General features: G+C 37.6%; 1 protein-coding gene across 8 annotated transcripts in view; it reads right to left on the bottom strand.

The window, feature by feature from the left end:
* adgrl3.1 (adhesion G protein-coupled receptor L3.1) overlaps positions 1–21,643 on the bottom strand; it is a 200,303-nt gene that overhangs the window by 124,519 nt on the left and 54,141 nt on the right. For all 8 annotated transcript variants that reach the window (XM_037532789.1, XM_037532791.1, XM_037532792.1 and 5 more), the window contains exon 4: positions 8,100–8,209. In XM_037532789.1, the coding sequence (XP_037388686.1) occupies positions 8,100–8,209 (110 nt within the window). The remainder of the gene's footprint in view (positions 1–8,099; positions 8,210–21,643) is intronic.

Here is a 21,643-nt window from a genome sequence, read left to right as displayed (position 1 = left end):
CAGACTCTGCAGATGAGACGACACTAAATTCCCAAACTGTCATCACCACTGAGCAGCTTTTCAGTCAGATAACAACCAGATAACAACCTGGAATCAGCCAGAAAAGAACCCAATACCAATCGACAAACGTGTAGTCTCATCTTCAGAGTCTGACCGAATCAGACTGAGCCATAAAACTGACCCAATAAAAAACAACAAAGATGCTCAGTGGCGATGACAGTTTTGGAATTTAGTGTAGTGTCATCTTCAACAAACTGCCTGCTAAGGAACTATAATTTGGTGGAAGGAATCGCTAACATTAAAACATTAAATGCCGCGTTCATGGCCCAGTTTATTGATTTCTTACTTTGTTTATTTAACTGTTGTATAAAACAACACAACACTCGAGGTTGTGCGTTATCGCTATAGCATCACGGCCATGATGATCTCCGACCAAATCACAGCTATGATGTTATTTCGCAATAACACACTCCCTCTTGTGTTCTATTGCTTAAATAGCAAATGTTAAGTGACGTTGCTATATCTGCTCACATGGCTGGTTTTTCGAGCTTCACTTTATGGTCCTGAATTTAAGTGTGCTTGCATGAACGGCTGAATAGACCAGAAGTCCCATACAGAGGCCAAAAGCAGAGAGGCGGATTGGAAAGCAGCCAACTGTTCCATCACAGGGGAGTGGAGAGAGCCAAAGAACCTCCAGAAAACATTTGGAACATGTTCCCAAGGGTCTCTGGCACAGAGGTAATTAAATTACCTGTGAGTGTGAGTGTATGTGTGAGTGTGTGTGTGTATATGTGTGTGTGTGTGTGAGTGTGTGTGTGTGTGTGTTTTGTGTGTATATGATGGAACTTCCTTTCTAATTATTGGTCTTGAGGAAAACAGTATTAAGTGATTTTTCTTTTTGGACCAGATGAGTTCACTTCCACCCCCATTATGTGCTCTCCTCCGTTCTTTCTTTCTGTCTTTGTTTGATGCACATTAGCCTTTCCAGTGAACTATGTGGAGAGTTAGGTACTGAATATACAGTGCTAAACATTAGTAACCTATTTCATTACAATACATAATAAAGTAATTTATTCAGAATGTATTTAGAATACATATTGATAGAGATAAAAAGATAAAAACTCTGCTGCTGTACTTTTTAATTCACATTGTTCCTCACTCTGAGTAGTTGGTGGTTTTCTTCATGTAATTCTGTATATTTAAAACTCTTAACACTATTTTGGCTCTCATCACCTGCTTCAGGCCACTGCTGCTCCCAAAATCCCACTGCTGTCTCATGAACTACGCTAACTCACCATATCACGATAATAAAATCTTGCCAGTTTGGCTATAAAGAGGGTGGCAATCTGATTTTCAGGTAAAGACATGTATGTAACTTGCCGTTGGATACACATACAAGCCCAATACAGCATTGATGCCAAGTTTTATCGCTTATGAACATGTCAACTACTAAAGAGACTGACCAGTTCCATCATCCCTCTAAAGACTTTAGTAACGCTGAGATTAATAACTGGCTCATTGCACTGATTTATCATTCTACTCAGGCTTTAGTAGACCTCAGTAACACTAAGATTAATAACTGGCTCATCACATTTTGATTGATCAATTCCCTTACATCCCAACCTTGACCATGAGTTAACAGTAGTTCAATAGTGCTACATCTGCACTACTTTAAAACCTTCAAGGAGTGGTGAAAACCCTAATTTACACGATTTTCCTCCTCAGCTTAGCCACAAAACGCTTTTAGTTTAGGCTAACCCATAGAGAAGTAATGGAATCACAGTTAGTATTGTAAAATCTGCTACATGAAATGCTCTTTTCTAGTTTGGTAATGCAGTCTTCCATCACACAAACTTTAATAGAGATTTTACACATCTCCTCTGTATTTTAGTTTAAGATTTTTTTTCACCAGTCTCTTGGGAAACTGGGCAAGTTTTCAGATTTACAAATAAGCTGCAGCATGTTGTAAAGTTTTTCGGAGGTATCCCAGATATAGTTACGGTTGCCACCCCAGGGTAGATCAGTGTCTGCATCTATAGCTAGTTAATAATACCAAATACAGAAGCCTGCTGACTGTGGGTGAAGCAGCTAAACAATGACCTTTCCCTGACTGTGTTTGAGCATCTATTTTTCCCTAATGGACAGCATAACATCATAAGTTTATTTTGAGGGACTCCACAGGAATTTTGACATTCAGGGGTCCTGAAAAAAAAACTCCACCACAGTTAGTTTGATGCTAACATACTGTATACTAAAAGAATCTCACATTCTGGCTAGCAGAAATGAGCAATTTATCTAAACTCTATTTAAAAAGGTTTCCACATTAGGTACCATTACATAATGTCTGGTGTGATATGTACATGCCACAATTATATACTGTGGTATATGCCATTTTTGTGGTTTAACAGTGTATCTGTAAAGTAATTGTAGGATGTTGTGTTTTTGTTGGGACAGCTTCGCAACACTTGGTAAAAGTCTAAGTGAGCAGGATTTTAAACTCCAGTCCAACAGCAGATCTTGTATGATAATGATACACAGTGAACATCATGTAGATAGTTTTTTATTTTTATTTATTTATTGTATATATTGCACACATACTTCTATTTAAATTTAAAAATACATTCAGAATGTATGTCTATGACATTCAAAGCATTTAAAACATTTTATGCGATGAGCCAGATTCATAAATTGCAACAACAGATTTATTATGACATTAAGAGCAAATGGAGTGGCAGTGACAAGTGCGCTCATTCATAAAGGAGGATTACTGCCATGTTGTACCACTTGTGCAATGTGAGGCGTTACCACACTCTTCCCTCATTTACATGTGTCAGTACCTATTCATAGCACGACACAAATTTTCTTACAAGGGAATTCAAACTGCACATTTTTACTAGTGACAGAATTAATTTCTTACACGTAAAAAAACTGAATTTATATTAGTCTCTATTTATTATTTACTGGAGCAAATCAAATTCCTTATATCAAAAATTAAGTATCAAGAAAAACTTTTATTCATGTTAGTAGCAATTTTTTACTGCAATTATTATGAATTGGAAAAAAATGAAATGATCAATGTGAAATGAAATCTTACATGCTACAATACAATTTCAAATTTATAATTTAAATATATTCTATTTACATGCCTTTTTATTTCTATTATCAACATGTTTTGAAAAAGAAACTTTTTTTCTTGAAAAGTTTAAAGCATATTTACCAAGCAATTTACTACTATTTGTCAGCATTTCTTCCTTTAAAATTAACAGCTACGTTTCTGAGAATTTTTGATTTCTTTGCTTCTTTATTTGTGTCCATTTTGGCAGCAAACCAGAGGTTAACTTGGAGGGTCTTTAATATGTATGACCTCATTTATTTGTGGATTTTGACTGACTTTTGTCTAGGTCACCAGCTAAAATACTGCTGTCATGACTTTATGAACAGTTTATTATTTACGTGTGGCGTAGCACTGTTATTTCTGAGTTTTGCGATTATGGATTTGCGATTATATGGGTTGTGATTACACTGTAAACTGTAGTAAAAGATATGGACATTTTCAAGATAAGTTTTTATACAGATGCAGGCACAACCATTATACCCCAATACCAAGTTCAGTAGCCTTGATGTTTTAAAAAGAATATAGGATAGACATCTGCAAAATGATCCAGCTAAGTTCAGAGGTTCAAAGATCGTGTGCAGGAACTTTAAGCTTGCTGTTCTACTTTGTGTCCAAAATTCCATCTCCTTCTTGTTCCATCCATCCCTGGGTGTATCAGTTGTGTGTTTGCATGTGTTTTCAGGCTTTTCCTGCTGCCAGTACACTGGTTATACGATACCGATTTATTGTCGCTGTCGCCATGGCTACCCAAGATTGGATCACTAAAATCAGGAAAGCAATGAGAGCTTTGCTCTGTTCAGGAATGCCTGGGCCGAGGGTACTGCGGCCGGATAGCAGATGGAGAGTCATTGGTTTTGGTTACTACAGCTAATAAAACGACCACAGCAACCACACGTAAATACTTTTCTCCTTGTTGCAAATGAGGCATTTATGGATGCTAATACACTCCTACAATGTGCCTCTGTGTCAACAGCAAATGTAATGCCATGCCTTCAGAAAGTCGGCAGCTTTCTTGACTGTTAACCCTCCAAGGCGATGTTCACACAGCAGGTAAAAGAGCTAACCACAGCTATTTTTTGGTTTGCATCCCTGCCTTCTTCAGACATTGCTTTCAGACTTTCAGACAGAAGCCTCATTCTCCACATTCGTCATACACCACATTCGTCCACTTCTTTCAAAATCCCTTCTAACACAGAGAAGTTTAGATAAGGGTCTTCTAACTTTGTTTGTATAGGAACATCAGCCCAAATGTGTGAGATCTCAGCAGCACAAATGTCAAGTTGTACTGAAGTAAAAGTCACATGAGCTGTTCAGGCTGAGACTGATATCAGACACGTATCAGATTTCAGGACCCATGTCCCGAATTGAACATGTCTGATTCTGTGTGTTTTTTCCTATTCACACTGCCACACAGTTAATACATCTGGGTCAGATATGAAGAAGGGGATCAGATTTGGTAACTTTTAGCTGCTGTGTGAAACAAATTACTTAGGTGAAACTTTTTGCTTACATAATTTTGCTTACATAATTCTCACTTGTAGCTCACTGAAACAAGCAGAGAATTCTGTCAGAAGTGCAGGTTTTAACCTTGTTATTGATATTGCTTTTGTGTTTGTATGTAAAATAGGAGACACATCAGTATAGAGGGCCATCACAATGCTCTTATATAGCCCTATCAAGCCTGCAGCTAGTAAGTAACTACCTTCTTAAAAAGGGATTAGGGTGAATTAAACATTTTTATTTAAGCAACTTGGTTCTGTTATTATAATTTGTATATGTTTATGATAGAATATGTAAAAAAATGTACATGCTTAAAGGTTTCAATAGTAAATCAATAGTAAACCAGTCAGTGCTCTGCAAACTAGTTAATTATCATCTACTTGCATAAGTCTTAGTATGTGTATTACAACAGCACCATAATAGGTGTCTATATTTAAGTGTTAGAGATATTTTATTGTGATTTGAATATGATGAAGTTATCATGTTAGCACAGTTTTGGCTTGCAGAAAGAAAGATTGGCCTATGGAAAAACTTACTATGCTGTATTTTTAAAACTTTTGTCCTTTTAATATTCTTTTTGTGAAAATGCTTTCAGTTGTTCAATGAAATCTACAGAAATATTTTTCTACACCACCAAAGTTCAGTCTTAGAAGTTGGCTGCACCTTCTGCTTCTCAAAATTCAAATAATCCTAATTAAAAATTTAGACTCATCAGTCCATAAAACCTTATTCCATATGTCAGAGTGGAGCTTATTTATCTCCAGTTCCTCACAGATGAAAACTTTAAGTACTGTTTATCTGATGGGGACAGAACAGCACTAATTATGCTGCATAAGGCTGTAATAATGGACTGCATTATTTACTTGAAGTACTCAGTGATGACATTTTAAATGTTCATAATGTTTTTATAATGGTTTGTGTTTTATAGGTGGATTATAATTATGGACAAGTCAACATCCACAAGACATACTGAATATTGACACTTGTATTACTGCATGTTTATAAATCACCAAAGAATTAATAGCAGTTCATAATTAAAGTCTTATGAATCATGAGTTACAGATATATTTGCTTACAAAACATTGTTACCACTTTGTAAAGAGTCATATGGGCTTCATAGAAAGTGTTACTGTCTTTGTATATTCTATCCAAATATTCAGTTGCTACCTTATTTGTGTTCAGAAGGAGAACTGAAGATATTCTATTATGATTTAGATTTAATTAAGAGCTATTTTTGTGTCTGCAGTTTGCTTTGCAGAAAGAAAAAACATGCTGCCATGATTTTATCATTCCTTAGCAGAAAAAAAGTGCAGACTCAAACCTGTCGGTGTAGAATGTCTATGTAATTAATTACAGGTCAAACTATGCAATTAGGTAAAAATTTGATTTCGTTTAATAGCAGAGTAAAATGACAACAACTCTACACTCTTAAGGGTTAAAGAACCAATGTCTTCAACGTTATATAAAAAGTGTGTCAGATGCTGACAACGGACACCTGGATGCGTTAAGACCTGCATAGTATCAGCAAAAAAAAACAAACAAATTTTGCATGTAAGCAATGAGAATGCATTTTGCAAAACATATTGCACTAACAGAATTTGCATGAGTACTTTAAAATGTAAGCAAAGTTTTTTGACCACAGCAACTGAGGTTAAAAAATGATCTGCAATGCCATGATATTTATACATATATAGAGTGTTCAGTATGCTAAAGGTAACTCTTAAGAACCCAGGGTTGTTACACAGTTTTAAACAACTTTGATAATAGGCATGGACATATGCTTTGAGATAGCTTTATCCTTGCACGGTCTTCTCAGTGTGTTTGACTTGTCAGTTTTGCCCTCCATCAGTGACCAGTATCTGTCTGCCAAAGCTACCCAGCTGTTGGCCTGACAGTTTTGGTTGATGAACTGTTCTGAATTGTAAGAACATTTTTTTTGTGCTGTAAAGTTACTTTTAAGATGTTTTTTTCTTGGGACAGCAAATGACATAAAACAACCTGTTCCAAAAATGTAATTAGGGATGACTGCCCTCCCATTAATCCAATCTTTATATATTCATACATAATACAGCTGCACAAATTAGGTAATATATGTGGCAAATTATGGTTAAATGACTCAGTTTTTAGTATGTGAATAATATGTTTTGGTCTGATAGGTTTTGAGTTTTCAAAATGAACACGTTCTAGTATGTTTAATATTTCCTTCCTCCCTGATGTGACTACCATTCAATCAAATATGCAGTAAAATCTTTCATATGTGCAACATGATACAGAAATATGTATATATTTATATTTTTAATGCAAAATAATGTCACAAATTCACCATGGCTTCATATTTCTGTAACACATGCTCAGTAGCTGCCCCTTGCTTTCTTTGTTTTCTGCTACTGCTGCTTTAAAGCCAGAAGCAGAATGTTTCTGTGATTGTTTCATTTTCAGTTGGTCACAAGTCGCAAGAGAAAACCATGGAGGGAGTGTGTTTCGGACATGTTTTTTGGCAGCATGTCACTCATGACAAATGGCAGAAAACAGACCAGAACAGCCTCACACTCACATTTTACGTGCCTGTGTTTAGACATAAAGGCGGTAGTTCAATCAGAGTAGAAAATACAAGTTCTTATTTTCCACATTCAAGCAACTCCAGATGGTAAACAGTTAAACCCCTTTGTTACGTGGTGAAAAAGTGGAATAAGTCAGTTTATGGAACCTTTATGTAGTGCTGTAGCACTAATGTCTGGTCTCATACAGTCCACAAATTAACAGTCTCTGCCTTGTCTTGGTCTTAACGTTATTTGGATTTTTGTCTTGGTCTCTGTGTGAAGGTGGTCCACTGCGTCCAGTGCCTCCGCCTGAGGTAGCTGGAAATTTCTCTACATGTTTAAATGAAATTTATTCACTACTGAATGAGGATCTAATTGATCTTTCCATGATGGCTTAACTGGGTATTATTTGTTTGTTGATGCTCATTTAAGATTCAAACATCTCCTGAGGGCAGATCAGGATGTTGATATTATAAAAATGAATGTTATTTGGTTTAGAGATGAAGGCACAGAGAATAACCTCACACTCATTTGCTCCCAAAAGTTACAAAGCAATGTAGGACTAAAAATATTTTATATTTTAGCTTATATATTATTTAATGTTATATTTTACAAAAAACTGATTATAAAATATACTATTACTGATTAATATACATCATAAATAACATATAATCAATGAAAATGAATGTGCAATGAACTTCAAACAAAGTTCAGCTTTTTCCTCTTAAACAGAGCACAAAGGCCTGGAACTGGATCAGGCTTATTTGGGAAAAAACCTGATCTTAAAAAGGACAAGGATCAGACATCCACACAATTAAGACATTTTCAGACATTTTATAACCTGAAATTTTTAAAAAAAATTTCTTTTTGGGATGTATAAAACTTTTTAGGGATCACCTCTAATAAACTTTATAGAAAAGCATGCTGTCTCACTGTGTACTTACTGTATGGCACACACTCATACTGAACTTCCAGATACTTGTATGTTCCAGGACACGGATCAGGAAAAACATCTGGACCTGCGACCACTGCACACTGCGTCCTGTTATTACATCTGATAGAGAAAGAGAGTGAGAGAAAGAGAGTAAGAGAGTGCACTTTCTGCTTCACTGCAAGAAATTGAGATTGACTCACACCCCTGACCACTAAATATGTATCATCATACCATTGACTGAGAGTGGCCAATCCTACTGACCCTCACACCTTTAAAATGGCGTATATCCCATTGGTTTGCTCATTGCTTCTGCTACTAAACATTATACTTTGTTGTACTGTTGTACTATTGTTACTATTACTACTATTTTTCTTTGCTGCTGGTGTCATTTCTTGTTGTAACAGCTGTTGTACGTGCCATTGTTGTTTTTTTGGTCAATATTGTTATTGTTGTTCTAACGCTTTGGCAATATTGTAGTCAATAAAGTCATGCCAATAAAGCTATCCTGAATTGAACTGAACAAAGAGCAAGAGAGAGAGAGAGAGAGAGAGAGAGAGAGAGAGAGAGAGAAAGTGAGGGGGAGACAGAGAAAACAAGAAAGAAGAAGCTGGCTAGAGGGACAGGGATAAAGAGAAAAAGAAAAGAGAAATGGACAGATGAGAGAAAGCATGAGAGAGTCAGGTGGATGGGAAGAGAGGTGGAAAGAGAGGGACAAAAATGAGAAGGAAGAGAAAGGGAGGTTGGTGGATAAAAAGGCATAGAGAGAGAGAGAGAGATGCGTGAAGAGATATGGTTTAGGGAGAGAGGGGGAATAAATGGATAGATGGGTGTATAGAGGAAGAAAGAGAGGGAAAAGAGAGAGAAAGAGGGAAACAGAGAGAGAGAGAGAGAGAGAGAGAGAACCTGGTACATTAACATACAGTAAGATTAAGATTATTCTTTTCATCTCCATATAAAATCTAAACAATAAATACATTTTATGTGCATAGAACATAAAGTATGTGAAATATAAAATACATTTTCGTAAAAAGCTGTCAAAAAAATACAAAAACCAATGTGTTTATAAACCAAGTCCTGTTTGCTTAAACACACACACGTTGAATCCATATTCCATATGTAGGTCATGATTATAAATATTTAGCCCTGAGAATCAAAACCACAAATCCTAAAAGCAACCGAAAGAGAGAGAGAGAGAGAGCGAGAGAGAGAGAGAGAGGCACACAGAGAAAGAGAGATAGAGAGAGTCAGTTAGGGATAGTTAGAGAGAGTGAGTCGGGGAGAAAGGGTGTGAGACAGAGAGAGAGAGAGATAGACACAGAGAGAAAGCAGGACAGAAAGATGGACAGACATAGAGAGAAAGAAATAGACAGACAGCAAAGAAATCCTGGCCGCCTAAACAGCAGAGACTGCATGCAGTGCAACAGCAGTACAGCCGAACTGCACGCACACACACACACACACACACAAAAACTTCTCAGTTTACCTGGTCCTTGGTACTGATTGATATTTTTCTGTTGTTTTGTTGTTATTATTATCATCATCATCATCCCTAATGAAACAAACTTCTTAAATCTCTGAATGTTTCATCTGTGTCTAAATACGCCAACAAAGCTTACTAAGCTGAACTGAGAGAGAGAGAGAGAGAGAGAGAGAGAGAGAGAAAGAGAGAGAGAGATAGAGAGTTAAAAACAGAAAGAGAAAACACACACACACACACACACACACACACACACACAGGAATCTAAGACGACAACGCTCAGCTCTCTCTCTCTCTCTCTCTCTCTCTCTCTCTCTTCCCCCAAGTTACCATGGAAACCTCCCAGTCCGAATCCAGAGGGGTGCATCAAAATGCACAAACACACATACACACACTCACATACCAGTTTTCCAGCTACATTTCACAGCATCAGTGTGACAGAGAGACAGCAGACAGCTGCCTGAGAAACACACAACTTTAGACTGTGTGTGTTTATGCGTGTGTGTATATGTGTGCGTGTATATGTGTGTGTGTGTGTGTGTGTGTGTGTTTGTGAGGGATGATATAGATATGTGTGTGTGTCACACTGCTGCACTAATTGCTGTGTTGAGCGAGTGTGACAGTCATACTCCCAGAGTGCCGTAGGGCATCTCTGGTTTCTGGGGCGACGGCTCTCGTGTGACTGTGAGAAACATTCAGATATGACCTAATTTAGAGAGAGAAAGAGAGAGAGAGATGGGGTGAGAGAGAAAGAGAGAGAGAATTATTTTTTGCTCTGTAGAGACAGGTAGTCACGTCTCCTGGAAGGTGCTCTACTACCTTAAACTCTTATCACCCCCCCCCCCCACACACACACAAACACACACACACACAATGTCAAGGATGTGATATGTCATCATACTTATATATCATACCTATATATATATATATATACATACAGTGGGGTAAATAAGTATTTAGTCAGCCACTGATTGTGCAAGTTCTCCTACTTAGAAAGATGAGAGAGGTCTGTAATTTTCATCATAGGTACACTTCAACTATGAAAGACAATATGAGAAGAAAAAATCCAGGAAATCACATGTAGGATTTTTAAAGAATTTATTTGTAAATTATGGTGGAAAATAAGTATTTGGTCAATGACAAAAGTTCAACTCAATACTTTGTAACATAACCTTTGTTGGCAATGACAGAGGTCAAACGTTTCCTGCAAGTCTTCACCAGGTTTGCACACACTGTAGCTGGTATCCTGCAGATCTCCTCTAGAGCAGTAATGTTTTGGGGCTGTCGCTGGGCAACATGGACTTTCAACTCCTTCCATAAATTTTCTATGGGGATTGAGGTCTGGAGACTGGCTAGGCCACTCCAGGACCTTGAAATGCTTTTTACGGAGCCACTCCTTCGTTGCCCAAGTGGTGTGTTTGGGATCATTGTCATGCTGGAAGACCCAGCCACGTTCCATCTTCAATGCTCTCACTAATGGAAGGAGGTTTTGGCTTAAAATCTCATGATACATGGCCCCATTCATTCTCCCCTTAACACGAATCAGTTTCCACCTCCATGCTTCACAGTAGGTATGGTGTTCTTGGGATGCAACTCAGCATTCTTCTTTCTCCAAAAACGACGAGTTGGGTTTTTACCAAAAAGTTCTATTTTGGTTTCATCTGACCACATGATATTCTCCCAATCTTCTTCTTCTGGATCATTCATATGCTCTCTAGCAAACTTCAGATGGGCCTGAACATGTACTGGCTTAAGCAGGGGGACACGCCTGGTACTGCAGGATTTGAGTCCCTCTCGGCGTAGTGTGTTACTGATGGTAACCTTTGTTACTTTGGTCCCAGCTCTCTGCAGGTCATTCATCAGGTCCCTCCGTGTAGTTCTGGGATTTTTGTTCACCGTTCTCATGATCATTTTGACCCCATGGGATGAGATCTTGCATGGGGCCCCAGATCGAGGGAGATTATCAATGGTCTTGTATGTCTTCCATTTTCATACAATTGCTCCCACAGTTGATTTATTCACGCCAACCTGCTTGCCTATTGTAGATTCACTCTTCCCAGCCTGATGCAGGTCTGCAATTTTCTTCCTGGTGTCCTTCAATAGCTCTTTGGTCTTGGCCATGGTTCAGTTTGGAGTCTGACTGTTTGAGGCTGTGGACAGGTGTCTTTTATACAGATAACGAGGTCAAAGAGGTGCCATTAATACAGGTTACAGCTCTGTGAGAGCCAGAAATCTTGCTTGTTTGGGGGTGATCAAATAATTATTTTCCACCATAATTTACAAATAAATTCTTTAAAAATCCTACAATGTGATTTCCTGGATTTTTTTTCTCATATTGTCTCTAATAGTTGTAAAAGTAGTAAAAGCAGTAAAAGTGAACCTATGATGAAAATTTCTAAGTAGGAGAACTTGCACAATCAGTGGCTGACTAAATACTTCTTTACCCCACTGTATGTGTGTGTAGATAGATATGGATATACACACATAAAATTTTGCATTATCATAAATGCAAATCTACGTACAGTAAAACGTAACTACTGAATGAAAAAAGAAAGTGACAGCTAAACAAAGGTTCCAGATTTTTCTTTAATCCCCCAACCATTACATTGAATAAGTAAATTACACTGTTAGTATTACTGATTAGCCAAACCAAGTTTTGGAATTTCAAATAATACCAGGCTGCCAGAGGGAGAGATTTGGAAATAATAATTGCGACTTACATAAAATAACTATTTATTATTTTAATGTTAAGTAAATAAACACTTACTGTACAGATAAATTAGATACCTATATACAGTAATATGTCCCATATCGCTGCTGTTGGAACAAAACCTCGTATCTCAGTTTTTTTCCGTTTTTGACATAACTTGAAAGTAGCCATTGTCCATTACATTGTTTGTAAATTTCATGATGAATGGACCAAAGGAAATGGCCTAAAATGGCTTGGAAAAAACTCTGGTTCCATTGACTTACATTAAAAGTACAGTAAGTTTTTTCCTTCTCCTGTAAAGGTACCATTTTGGAGATACGAGGTATCTTTCGACAACAGTGATATGTTTTATACGTGTAAGTAATACTTACACTGTAAAAAATGTGGTTTGTCAGTTCAGCCTAAAGATTTCTTCATGTGGTAACAAGTAATAAAACTAGATTTATTAAACTTAAATAAATAATTCAAATGAACCAAAAATATTTTAAGTGCATATATGTAATAATAATGTCTCATATGTGTTGTATATACCCATATGTAGTAAAATTGATATATCTATAGATAACAATACAGTCCTAATAAAATGACTTTTGACAGCTGTCTTTTACATCACACAAAATCACACAGTTATGAATGGAGTAACAGAAAAAGTCAAAGTCCAAAAAATGTTTAGGGGAAAAAATCTCATTAACTTCACTGACCTTGAGAGGAAAGAAAGTTTTTGACATGTCCTGCAGAGTTCATTTTTGGGTAGCTATATGTAATAGTAATATGTCCAATATGTAGAAGTTTCTGAATGTATAACTAATATGCCTCATATATATTACATTACTAATAATCTCTCTTATTTTATATATGCAAGCATGTAAATATGACAGTAGTTACAGTAGGTATGTAAGTATCTATAGGTAATTATGTCTTGTATGTATTCATAAGTACCCATACAAAATATATCCCATATGTGTATTATATATTTGTTAGTAGCCATGTGTGATAGGAACATGTCACATATGCATTCAATTTATGCAAGCTTATATATGTAATAATAACTTTTTAAGCCCAACCCCAAACCTAACCTTAACCATAATCTCTGTAAGCAAACAAACAAAAAAAATAGGATTTAACTTTTCAGTTTTACACAATGAAACAGGCCGCTTATATGAACAAATATTACTATCAAGTAAACATCTTTTCCCTTCTATTGCAGGCCCTGTTTTTCTTTTTTCCTGCAAAGTCAGGATATTTAAAAATGTACAACCACACACACACACACACACACACACACACACACACACACACATTCAGAAATTCCAGACTCTTCAGCTTTTGGATGATGGTTTGATCAGACAGGCTGCCATGAGGAGTCAACTGAGTGAAGTGTACGATGGTGAACTAGGGCAGTGCGTAAGTGTGTATGTGTGTGTGCGCGTGTGAGCTGAAGTAATGTCTTCCCACACTGTCACCCACGGGAGAGAGAGGGCAGGTACAAACACACTGGCCTCGCAGAACTTCAACTTGAATCTGAACTGATCCGACATCTTACGATTCACAGGGACAAACAGAGGCCACACCTATCAGTCCACACACAAGCGCACACACATCAGAATTAGTCTTCTTTCACCACACGAACACTTTCACACCTAAATTAACCACAACAACGGCTAATATTATCAGCTCTTTAGCACTGGTAGGCCTATCAGTGTCAATGACAAGTTCTTATATCAGTCAGCATAACCTTTAAATGAGTATATAGTATATCGTTACCAATGGTATATTCCAACACAGTACACTGACTTTTTTTACTGGGCTGTTTCTGTATACTGACTTCTGAAGATACATTTTGTGTTTAATCTCTTATATATGCTCTCATATTCCAACAAGGCAGGGAACAGCATCCCCAAATTTCACTGACCACATGCCATCATCAATTACTATATAAGCCGATTATCCTTCTGGGTCAATGGGGTGCTGGAGCCTATCCTAGTGGTCAGAAGGCAGGAAACACCCTGGACAAGTCTCCAGTTCATCATATGGCAGACCCACAGACATTACAATCCCACACACATTCACATCAAGGGGCTGCAAGTCTTTGGACTTTGTGAAAAAAAAGGAGCAATTTTTGTAATTTTATTAGCAATTTTGTAAAAGACGAACTATGGTTTGAAAATATGGCCAAATTGTGTGAAAAGAATACCCACTTTATTGTTAGGACAACACTGCTTGTGCTTACAGAATAACAGGTTTTAAGATTAACTCACTGAGGACCTAGGGCTTGCTAGTTAGCCTAATATCTCTAGTCTTACGGAAAACAAAAGCTCTCCCACTCAAACAACTGAAAAGCAGCAATAATGTGGCCTTGTGCTGGTGGGATGACAGGTCTGAAGAGCTGACACAGGGAGAGAATCAGCTTTAGCACACCTGAAACCCAGAACATCAAACCAGGAATCAAACTAGAGATTAGGAGGGAAACTAAAAAAGCCAGGGAAGCATAGGCCACAGTCAGCTAGCTACAGTTAGCTCTGGCATTAAAAAGGACTGAGAGGCTGTTCGTTTAATCTGTAGAACCCAGTTCTAACTGCCAGAATTTCACCTCTGAGTGGTACATTCACTCTGCTTACAAAGAAATAGCAAAACCATTAAAGTGGTACACTATCTGATGAAATACGGTATGGAAAATGAATAGCAACAACATTGCTGTTCTATCCATCCTAGATCCACTTATAGCAATGCACTGTACTGAATTATAATGATTATATCTGGGAGAAATCAACCATAGTTATTAATAAATATAGCTACAAAGAATTCCATGGAGCATTCTTTAGTGCCTTTTCCATGATGCTACGCTAAAGTGATAGCTTCATTCATAAAGTGTCGGGACAGATCGAAGGTGCTTCTCTCTCAATTGATCACCTTCTAATTACCTTTTCTTATTGATTACCGCATCAAACTACTGGCGGTGCAGGACGACACACACATGGGCGCGCACAGACATTCTCACATGCATACCCTCGGCGGTGAGCAAATTAGCCCAGACTGGAAAAAAAAGATGTAAAGGTCAGACAAAATGAGAGGAGGGGGTATAGAGAGAGATGAGGTAGAGGGAGAGAGAGGGAGAGAAAGAGAGAAAGAGCAACAGAGAGATGAGGTGGAGAATGATAAATGATGTGTGATGCCAACCACCGTTTCTATAAAAAGCAGCGAGGCAAAAAAGAAAAGAAAGATGGGAGGGAGAAGAAAGGCACAAATGTCTCGCTTTCTTTCCGCCTGCTTCTTCTTCTTTTTCTTCTCGTTCCATGCAGCACATCCCTCAGCCTGGGTGATATCAGCCTGAGCAAGACCCATTAGTGATTGCAATTCAAAGACATATTCACCTTGCTTCTAGGCTGCGTTCAGACAGGAGTTAGCTACGGCGCTTAGGCAGCGATTTATTTCCATCCTGATTTGTGGATTTTGACAAACTACTGGCCTGAGATTGTCGACCAAAAAGCATCCATTGTATTCCAAATAGCAGCCGCCATGGATTTCTTTCTGCCAGACATTTACTGCAACTAGTACACAATTTCTCGGAACAGTTGCTAGGCTATATCAGAAGAGCTACCTCTCTCAATTCCCACAGGACCCTCCATGCATTCTCCAAATGCCCCCTGGGAGGCTTCATACCAACACCCACTTAATAGTGCGGTTCAAACTGGATGCATATTGATCAAGATCCATGCATTTATACCTGAAGAGGAAAGATGCAGAGGAAGAAGAAGAAGAGGAAAGCATGGGCACAAGTAGACGATGATCTAAATGATCTGAAATATGACTTGGCTGTCTGTCTAAACAGGGGCTTGAAACATGCCTGGCTCAAGGAGAAAGCATGTGTTAGCCCTCAGCAGGTGGGAACTGGCAACAACTAATGTTGGAAAAAGCTGAGGAAGTGTATTTTGGGTCAGCGAATGAAGCAGTGCATGAGAGTGTTGACACACATGAGTGTGCTAACCTCTTAAACCTTTTGTGTCGAGCCTTGAAAGCTGTGGACTCAATTCCACAATGCGGCATTCGAGTTCACATGGAGTGTGAGATATGCTGCTTTCATCATCTAGGCAGGCTGTCGACACATGCTGTATTTTACTTTGGACAAAGTGGAAAATGAAGTAAAACATAAAGTTACAAAGAAAAAGCGGCTTGCAATTGATGTTTTATGTCTAAAAGGAAACAATGCCGCATTGTTTGTGCACTGCAGCAATGCCATGCACACTCAAGGGATTATGCCAATAAAATCACGTCAAAAACTCATTTTTCACTCGCAAAAACTGGAAACTCAACACTAAAAATAGTTATAGAAACCATTCGCTTTGCCAGCCATAATCAAGACCTTGTTGTTTTCCTGGTAATATATCGGCTTCTGTTCACATGAGCTCCCCTGGTAGTTTTGCCAGAACTGTATTAGGTCTCACGCAGGTAAATTGCCCCATCAGTGTTGCCAGCATTTCAACGCTGATGTGTTCATGCTTAACCACTTCCTGTTACGTTCCTGCATGGAGGTTCAGACAATCAAGAACATTATTCTGTGTAACTGACTCCAGAATTTGTGGAATCTAACAGCCTTAGCCACTTTCTGTTCTAACTGTGGGCTAGCTCAGAAACCACACCACAGTTTGCGGCATCGTTCAAGTCAAGTCAAGTCAAAGTTCAACAGGCAATGTCACATAGCATCTTTACAGAAAAAAATGTGTCCAAGCCCCCCAGGAGTGACAGGGACAAGGGAAAACTCCCTAAGAGCAAGAAGAAGAAACCTTGAGAGGAACCAAGACTCAAAAGAGGAACCTCTGGTCAACACCGCATATCAAACACTAGCTCAAGAGTAATACGAACAGAGCAAGGTTTTTTAAAGATCCATTTCAATATTCTAATATTACTTTAATTATCGTGGAACAGGGTGAACATTTTAAGCTTGACCTCAGATAAATATTGACAAAATGTGAGCAATATTATGTATAATTAACACATATATAATTACTGAACATGCAGCAGATGTCTTCATGGTTGAGCTGAGCGGTTCTTCTAACTGGTTACATAACGTTACTTTTTTAAAACTTCTACACTGACTTAAAGTTTTAAAGACAATTGATATCCATTTATGTATTTTGATGCTTTATTTTGACATTTTCCTGAAATATCATGCTATTTAAACATGTTCAAAGATTGCTGTCCACCCTGTCATCTTGAGATAACTGCTCCTTTTAGAAAATGGCATTTGACGTCATTGATGTCACAACCCTCTCACTGTTTTATTTTCAACAGACTGAAGACACCTGCAATACGTTCAGTAAAAATATATGTTAATTTTACATAATATTACACACTGTCTCCACACTTAGCTGAGGTCCATCTTAAAATGTCCACCCTGTTGTAGCAAACTATCAAGATAATTAAAATAGTTTTATGTTAGGATAGATCTTTAAAACAAAACAAGATCGCCTTGAACATTTTAACATTTAACTTTTTTGGAAATGGGGTTGTGCAAGTGTAGGTCAACCAAGTGTTCATCAAATGCTAAAACTAGCTAAAATTGTAAAGTTGGATGCCTGTATGATAGAGTTGTGCTGTTTTATTAAATAAAATATATAAATATAAATAATAAACTATATATGTTAAAAGAGGCAAACTCTTCTTGCAAGGTTTTAAACAGGTTCATTTTTATCTATTGTCACTCATTACACTGTGACAAGGGCACTTAAATAATGAGTATGTAGATTATCTGTCACAGTCAAATTAGAATTTTTGGCTTTTGTGTCTCTATAGGATTTGTGGTATGCTTGTTTATGCCAATCTCCAATCTATTCTACCACATATAGCAGTGGAATCGAGTATTTTCAGCATCTCAGGGTTACTTAGCAATGGGGACAATTACTCTGACTTTGGAAACATCATGCAAAACATCATGGGAACCTTCACGGCTTTGGGGCTCACAGCAACCTTTGCTGACAGATGCACATGAGGGACACTATCTTTGTTGACTGAATCTGACCAATGACACCGTGCTCAGTTTCTAAACCAACCAAAGTCTGTACTATATTCATTATATTAATTACTGATTTGCACAGCAACTTTATATGTAGATTGTCCATTTCACATTCCATTTACAAAAAAGGAAAACTGCTTTGACCAAGTCTGTGTTAGATGGGAAAGACATCTGCAGGTGGTCTCGCCCTTGATACTTCTTTCTCTCTCTCTCTGTCTGTCGCTCTCGCTCTCTCTCTGTCTGTCTCTCTAGTGGCTTTTTCTTTTAATTTTCTTTAAGCTTTTGACGCTTTTTTCTTTAATATTTTTGTGTGAACGTGTTAACCTGTTGAGATTACTTTTTCACCCCCTCTTTTAATTATGAGACCTTTTTAAAATTGTGTGCTCTTCTCTTTTAGTTTTGGGCTACATTGCATCATAGAAATTATGATTAGGGATTTTTCGTACATTTCTAAGTTTTTTTATCTAGTTATGCTATAGTAAATAACCCCACATCATATCCTGGTGCAGACTACCATGTCATTGGCCACCCCATCATCTTCATGTTTTATTAAAATAAATTAGTAATTCTTCAAAGGTAAGCATACCACTATAATCGATATATACTCTTTTGTCTTTTTACATAACAATGGGTAATTCACATGAGTTATTCCAATTTATTCAAAGATGTATATTGTTGCTAGTATTTGGAGAAAAAATGATATGATGTGGATACAATGGGAAAAGAAGTTTATTTTACAAAATCCATAACTCAAAGACTTTGAAGGGCCATATACTGTTGAAAAGGGGACATAATGGGTCTTTGAAAATGACTCTGTAGTTTCTAAAACTTTAGAATAGCCTTTAAATATTTTGTGTTTGTCCATAGTAGGGTGGACAGAACATGGGGATGCATCATAAGATCTTGGCTTACAACTGCAAAATAAAATGTGTTTAGGTTTGACACAGATGTTTTCAGGGTAGTCTATAGTCTTACAATTGCAATAAATATGTATATCATTATTGTATACTGATGATGACCTGAAGCATTATCATAAAGTGGCTTTAAAAAATATGACTGTTATGTAAGGGTGCTGCTTTACAGATTCCTATCTGTACCTGAGTCTTAGTGTAAAAAAATGAAACAACTTTATTAGCATGAGTAATTTGTGGAGCCTATAAATAGAACACTCTGACTACAGCGTTTCTCTTGCAGGTTTCTGTTGACAGCATGATTATAAACATCGACACACAAGCATTCGAGCAATCCTAAGAATAAAGATTATTTATATTGTTCTCTTACTCCCCCATTACTATCATGTTAGGATGTTACATTTAACCTATTGTCTGTTTACACTTCACCAGAGGTTCTGTCCCTCAAAGTTTAAGACACTCAAAGCATTATGGGGTGAAGGAATAAAGTTTACCGTGATGGAAAAAACAGTAGCACATAGAAAGTTTCAAGTCCATATTCTCATACATTTTACTATACTCAGTGAACACATGCAGACATTAAAACTCCAAGATGGTACATTGGCTTATTGTGCAGGTAGCACTGGCACTAGAACATCTGAAAAAGTTGCAGCATAAATGAAAATCCAGTGGCACTGAGATAAGAAAGTCATGTATGAATTACAAAAAGTGGATAATTTCATTGAAAAAAAAGAAGGTTGAAATGGAATGTAAAAATGTTGTGGAATGTATTGATAGTTCTTCTTCTCCACACTAATTCAGATTTTCCAAAAGTGTGGTGCTCTAAGCATTCAAATTGTGTTGTGAGCAGTATTGAATGAGGGGAAACCCACACCAACAGGAGTGATTTTCAATTTAATCGAGATTTTGTAAGAAGCATATAGTTTATAGACAGCACAGGCAGTAGGCATGGCTCAATACCGTCACACTGGAAAGCCCTGACATAGTGCGCATGTGCATGCAGCCTGTTACAGTAGCTCCACTGCAATTTCCCTCTGGGATCAATAAAGTATTCTGATTCTGATTGTCTGAATGGTTTACAAGCATATGTTAGGTGAAACAGAGTTTGCCCCTTAAACACTAGGCTTTATTCCATTACTAATCTTAGGCTGGTTTTATAGAGTGCAACTTTCCTGCAACTTGTTGTATGTTGTGAGTTGCCTGAAACTTCTGAAGCAATTAAAAAACAATCAAAGCTGCAGGCACACATTTAGTTACTCCACTAGCTAGCCAAATTAGCAGCTCATATTTTTTAATGCTACATTTTTTTTAACACTGTGTCCATTCATTGTCCACTCTATTAGACGCACCCATGTTGGCCCAACCTGTAGATGTAAAGCCAGAGATGATAGCTCATATTACATTTACAGCATTTGGCTGACGTTCTTATCCAGAGCGAGTTACAATTTGGTCATTTTATACAGGTAGGCCAAGGTGGTGTTAGGAGTCTTGCCCAAGGACTCTTATTGATATAGTGTAGGGTGCTTGCCTTGGTGGGGGATTGAAACCCAGTCTACAGTGTAGAAGGCAGAGGTGTTACCCACTACACTAACCAACCACTGGTTATCTTGCTGTACAGTATGAGCTAATCATCCTCTAGTCCTTCTCTGACAGGGTCATACTATCTCTTAGTGGGCACTTTCAAACCTCTTTTTTACATTCAGTATCACCTTTCTGTTATGTGAATTTGCAGAAATATGTTTGTTGCCTAGAACCAACATTGTGCAACAGTGGAACAGATTTAGCCAGTAACAAGTCAGGTGTTCCCACTTCAGGGAACAGGGATCTATATCATTAAGTCCCATTGTCACACAATGTTACTTCAAGGCAAAATACCCAAAAAGGACCCCTGCACACATGATTATTTAAAAAATTATTTGAATTCAATAATCAGGTCAATTTTATGCAAGAAAAGTGAATCAGATATATTTTTTAAACTGCTCTCATAATGCGTGCAGTAGAGGGTTAAGTCTCAAGTATGATTTTAGCCAAGGCGATGTTTCACTTACTTTGTCCCAGAAACTCATCACAGACTCTGTCTACCCTTCTGTAATAATTTTCATCCTTTGCATCTTAAATGAGTCAAATGCATCTGAAATGAACTGTAAAATTAGGGGGCTTTGAGAAAATAGAAAATGAATCTGTAAATAACAAAATGCTGACAAAGTTTGCCGTTTCAACAGCTGTTAGCTGGCTAGTTAACATAGCTGGTTACAGAAACATCAGCTTCGAGAAACTCACGTTTGTTGTTGTGGATCAGGAAACAGACAAAACTGCCAAGCCTGAATCAGTCTGGGAGGGTGTCTCCTTTTTAACTGCCCATTAAACCTCTTAGCTTTTTATTTCCTGTCTATTGCTCCTGTGAGTGCATGCATTGGACTTAAGTCAGTCACTACCAGAAATCTGC

Source organism: Pygocentrus nattereri, chromosome 22 (assembly GCF_015220715.1).
Source record: "Pygocentrus nattereri isolate fPygNat1 chromosome 22, fPygNat1.pri, whole genome shotgun sequence".
NCBI classification, from domain to species: Eukaryota; Metazoa; Chordata; class Actinopteri; order Characiformes; family Serrasalmidae; genus Pygocentrus; species Pygocentrus nattereri.
The sequence above is the reverse complement of the archived record's forward strand: the minus strand, read 5'-3'. Positions and strand labels throughout refer to the sequence as shown.